Genomic DNA, 4,987 nt, shown 5'->3' with positions numbered 1-4,987 from the left:
CTTGATCTTATTTTTATTTACCGACCTATTTATCTATAACGAATCTTGACCCCTTGCGTTAATATTCATGGTCACATGACTGTTTGCAAATGTCTTGGACCCTTAAATAGGGATACATCAGTGTCTGAAAATTCATTTTAAGGATTTTGATGGCGAAGTTAATAATACACATAATACAAATGAACGTGTTTATTTAACAACAATATCATATTACAGATCGGCACTTTTTTTTCTACAAAAATTCTGTACATTTTATTACAAATAAAAGCGGGGTATTGACAATAATTTAAAGACCCTGATGAAAGACAATGTATGTGGACAATGTTTTTAACCTGGCGTCCGTCACAAAACGTAATCCAAACTCGAGTATGTTAAAGTTAATATCACTTAAGTCTGATGTTTCAAATCAGATTAGTATCGTGGCATGAACATCTTGTTAATTTTGTGTTCAGGAACGCCCATTCTCCGTTGTTTCTGTTCATCATTCCGTATTTTCCTGTCTCGAACCATCATTCTTAGTGTACGATTGCCACCCTTGCTGTTAGATGACCGTCCCGTGTTGAGTGACGACTTTCCTCCACCACTAGCCCGGCTGGTGTGACCCCTCGTTATATACACTTCGTCATCCTCCAGGTCACCGTCATACTTACACAATAAATACATGTGTACAATATTGGTGAGAAACAACATCAACGTCATTATCAAACAGAGTACAGCTGTATTATAGTTGTTGTCAATGTTGGTCTCATAGCTACAGAAACCATTCCTGTCATATGATACGTTCTCATTCTTCTTGCAGTTAGAAATTCCAAACAGAGTTATAAATATAACTCCTAGAATAAATGCTGGAACTGCCAGGTACACAAACACGCACACTGTACATAACTGAAGGAAAAAGTGTAGCGAGTACGGGTTCGTGCTTCTAGACGGGATTTGAAAATAATGTTTTGTAATATACGAATAAATTAGAAGAAAAGAAAGTGTTATCTTTAAAATCTCGGACAAAAACTTACAAGGAATCACAGATTTTAGGACAATGCCAGCGTGTATTGAAACCTAATTGAATGAGGTACACGTTCACCAGATATGAGACATTCGACTGGGTAATAAAATAGTAAAATTAGAATTATCATTATTATTGTAACGTTATGATTACAGTAACGCAATTATATGGCCGTGAATAATCTAGTAAAATCTACATATTTTAAGGCTAAAATTACAGAATTATTAACTTACAATCGCACCAGAACCTTTGTCTATATCGAAGACGAAAAATACCACCAACAAAATGGAAAATATCACTAAACAACAATTCTGAAAGAGAAGAAAATAAACTTGACAGTAATGTTCATATTCGAATAACGGAAACAGAAATTTTATCAACTCAAAATATTATCAAACGCAATCCTCGAAACCAACTTTTATTATGAACCTTATCCTATTTAATTTATTGGAGTTTACTACCACACGCCTAGCCGCTACTGACTTAACCAAAAAGTATCTGTAACTCTTGTTTGATATCGTCCAGTAATAATAAATCACTATTTTTGAGGACTTAAGAAAACTGTTGAAGAGTGGAAGAGCAATCCCTCTTATATAAGCATTGCAGACCTTCCTTTACTTGCAGCTTTTAAAACAGACAAAAAAATTGATTAAAAAAAATTATTTCAAGTGCCACAAAAACATACAATAATAATAAAAATGATAAATACCACTGCAGCCACAATAAAAGCTCCAGCATAGTAAGGTATGTCCGTTCCTTTCTCGCTCTCATCCATGTGACCTTTACCTTGAGCCGCAAAGTAAAATAAGGCAATCACCAGACCTAATTGTAACGCTAGTAACACCCCATAAACTATCAACGGCTTTTTTCCTGAAAATATACTTTTCTTATAAAATAGTTATTTTTGAATTTCCCCGATCATTCCTTTGTTACACAAAAAATGCAACAGTTTCAAGGCACAGTTAAAAGAAAAAGATACTCTGACATGTCTGTAACAAACAGACGTAATGCGTTTATGTGATGAAACAAAACAGAATGACTGATGACGAAAAGATGTTCATAAAAATAAACTATTTGGGAATCGCTTTACGAAGATGTATGTAATAAGGCAATATGTATAAAGAACAGCAGTCAAAAGTTGACTTACAACACTTTTAAGTTGATTCAGTTGAAAATTGAATACCGCTCAAGCCGGTGCTAGGGGGCGTGAGGGATGTTGCCCTTTTTTATCCCTCATGTACAGCCTCAATCAAGCAGAGTCTGCATTTTTTAATGTAATTTTGTTATGATTAGTGCTTCCGAATGATCACACTTTTTCCAGATTATTTAACATATGCCGACTTCAAACAAGCAGATAAAAGTTCACAATGTAAACAGAATTGATATTTTCACGGACAAGAAATATTTGTTATGATATTTTGTAAAATGATAGTTATACATGTACTGTTGTAAATATCATTTAAATATTATATATATCATGCAAATGACTTTAGCGCGAATGAAAAATACATGCATAATGTCAGTTATTGTTTTGCCAAGTGTTATTTCATTAAAGTTATCAAACTTTGAGCTTATGCCCATCGATGAACAAAAACACTTGGTTATTCTCAGCGCCTAAATCAATACGTTTGATAATATCATAAACACATTTAAAATAATTTAAATACCAGTACATGTTTGAAAAAGCTGCCTTATATTGTCTTTCATTTATTACATTTTCTATTACGAAGCTCGCAATTTTGGTTTATTAATCAGGAAAGTTATACATTTCATTTCTCTTTATTTCAGCACATATCTAACAACAGAGACTATATCCTTGTCAGAAATCATGTTACAATTAACACTCGGCAAGTAAATATTAAAATTATTTTACTTACCACCACAGTCCATCATTGTTAAATGAATAATCTGACTCAACTAAATAGCCCACACATTGTCCATACTCACAAGTTAAATAAAGTAATAAATGTAATATATTTTCTTCCGGTGCCAGATCGAATATAACTGACATAAAGCACACAAGCAAGGTATTGATGCGTGATACCCTCTTCACAAATCAACTGGTTTACATACTGACTTAATCGATATATCACTATTCATACCATGACAATTAACAAAACACATGTTGTAAGTTGTAAGTTGGAATTCGCACGCTGACTCCTAAATTTTAAAGTTAAACATTTCTTTAAACAAAACGCAATTACTAATTTACAGTGGCTTTTGTGAATTTTAAGTCTTTAAATCTGGTACTCTAAGCAAATTAAACACACTTGCATCTCGACAAACATGCACTTAATTGTAAGACAACTGTCGACGGTGAAAAATCAGTATTATAATTGGTCCAAATCCACTTCGCTTTTGTTTTTGTCTATGACAACAATGAGTCAATCCTGCGGACGATTGTACATGTTATGCGATATTTTGATAACGAATATTGTTAACACCAACCTAAACACTATTCAAACTTCAACCCTTTAAGAATAAGAATCAACGAGAAAAATATAATACAGGGTATAAGATATATACAGGGTGCTGCTATCAGAAAAGGAGTGATTCATCGAAAACAGTGAAAACAATCATAAATAGATGAAAATTCTAAAACAAGTTACAGAAGATCATAAGAAATGAAACATACACACAAGGAAGGAAACATATTTAGTTGGAATGATATCTGGCAAAAGAATCAGTTTAACAATGTAATGAATCAGATCTCAAAACATAATTCATAATATTGTTTTATCATAAAAATGCAAAAATACACAGCTCAATTATGAAAATAAGTTGGTTTAATAAAATCTATGAGAACAATTCATTCCTTTTATGTTTATGTGAAATAGATTCCTGTACATCGGATTTTATGATAAACGCGCCCATCACAATTGAAATTAAGAAAAGAAATCATAATCAACGGAAAAATATCAATAAAATGTGTTATGAAAAGGCTTTGCGCAGGAAAAAACGCTGCATATACGAGGGTGGATAAAAAAACAACGTGGACTTTTCTTATAACTTAAAAACTTCTTGACGTAAATCAATGGGATTTTGTACACATCTTACTTTTGTTATGGTCATAAGATTAACTTGTGTACAATAGCATTTGAGCGTTTTATTTTCTTAACTTTTTGTAACACTAGCTACTGTTATATTACAACACTTTGTCCTTGCTCTCTCCTGTGATTGTTCGGTGCCATACTGGGTTCCGTGTCGGTGGATTAGTATTTCTTGATTTTGTTGAGGGGGGGGGGATCCTTCCTTTGTGGATTTTTGCTCTCATATTTTTGCACATGCACTGATGATTGTGATTGTATACATACAAGAATCTCGTCAACAAAAATATCTTGGCCTTCCTCATTTATGCACAAAACGTGCAGGAGCTTTGACTAAACCACATGGTATTTTTCTGATTGGTATAGTTTCCCCGTCTTTGAATTTATTGATTCTGTTAAAGGCACTTTAACTTAACTCACTTTTTAGTTACTTTTTAATGAGAGTTAAATTGTGGTTGATTTCTCAATTCTTTCTTTTTTCACTTGGAAAGGTGGCAACATTGCGTCAAAATGTACATCTTTTCGAACATGTAGATTTGTTTTGTGTGTGAATATCAATGCGCAATAGGTAGCATATTGATAGCTTTGCATCATTTTAACATATTTTATTTTTTTATTGAAGACCTTTGTTTCATTTATTTATTTAATTCATTGTTTTACGAGACATGTAACTGTGCGCTGCTTTTGTCCATAGTCCATTTTGAATAAAGCCTATTCTTGTCCATTACGTAAGAGCGCTTTAAAATTCGATGTGTCTCCATCGTTCACAATTTTGTTTCAGAAACGATCGTTATAATTTGATTACATTTGTCAGGGATATTTCTTGCATGAAGCTCCAAGCTCTTCAAATAACTTGGATCCGTTTTATATCTGGGTCACTGGAGCTAAACTAGATGTGAACGGAAAACAAGTGCTTTAAAATACCTTCCGAATCCAT

General features: G+C 33.0%; 1 protein-coding gene across 1 annotated transcript; it reads right to left on the bottom strand.

The window, feature by feature from the left end:
- Nucleotides 1-174: 174 nt before the first annotated feature.
- LOC132722442 (uncharacterized) lies at nucleotides 175-3,066 on the bottom strand. The gene is made up of 4 exons (XM_060706952.1): nucleotides 2,881-3,066; nucleotides 1,713-1,873; nucleotides 1,237-1,314; nucleotides 175-885 (listed from the first exon to the last, which is right to left on the bottom strand). The coding sequence occupies exons 1-4, from the start codon at nucleotides 2,894-2,896 to the stop codon at nucleotides 412-414; spliced, it is 729 nt and encodes a 242-aa protein (XP_060562935.1). The 5' UTR covers nucleotides 2,897-3,066; the 3' UTR covers nucleotides 175-411.
- Between the last annotated feature and the right edge of the window lie 1,921 nt (nucleotides 3,067-4,987).

Source organism: Ruditapes philippinarum, unplaced genomic scaffold, assembly GCF_026571515.1.
Source record: "Ruditapes philippinarum isolate M1 unplaced genomic scaffold, ASM2657151v2 ctg5450_1_1_1_1, whole genome shotgun sequence".
In the NCBI taxonomy this organism is placed as follows: Eukaryota; Metazoa; Mollusca; class Bivalvia; order Venerida; family Veneridae; genus Ruditapes; species Ruditapes philippinarum.
This window is presented reverse-complemented; position numbering and strand designations above follow the sequence as displayed.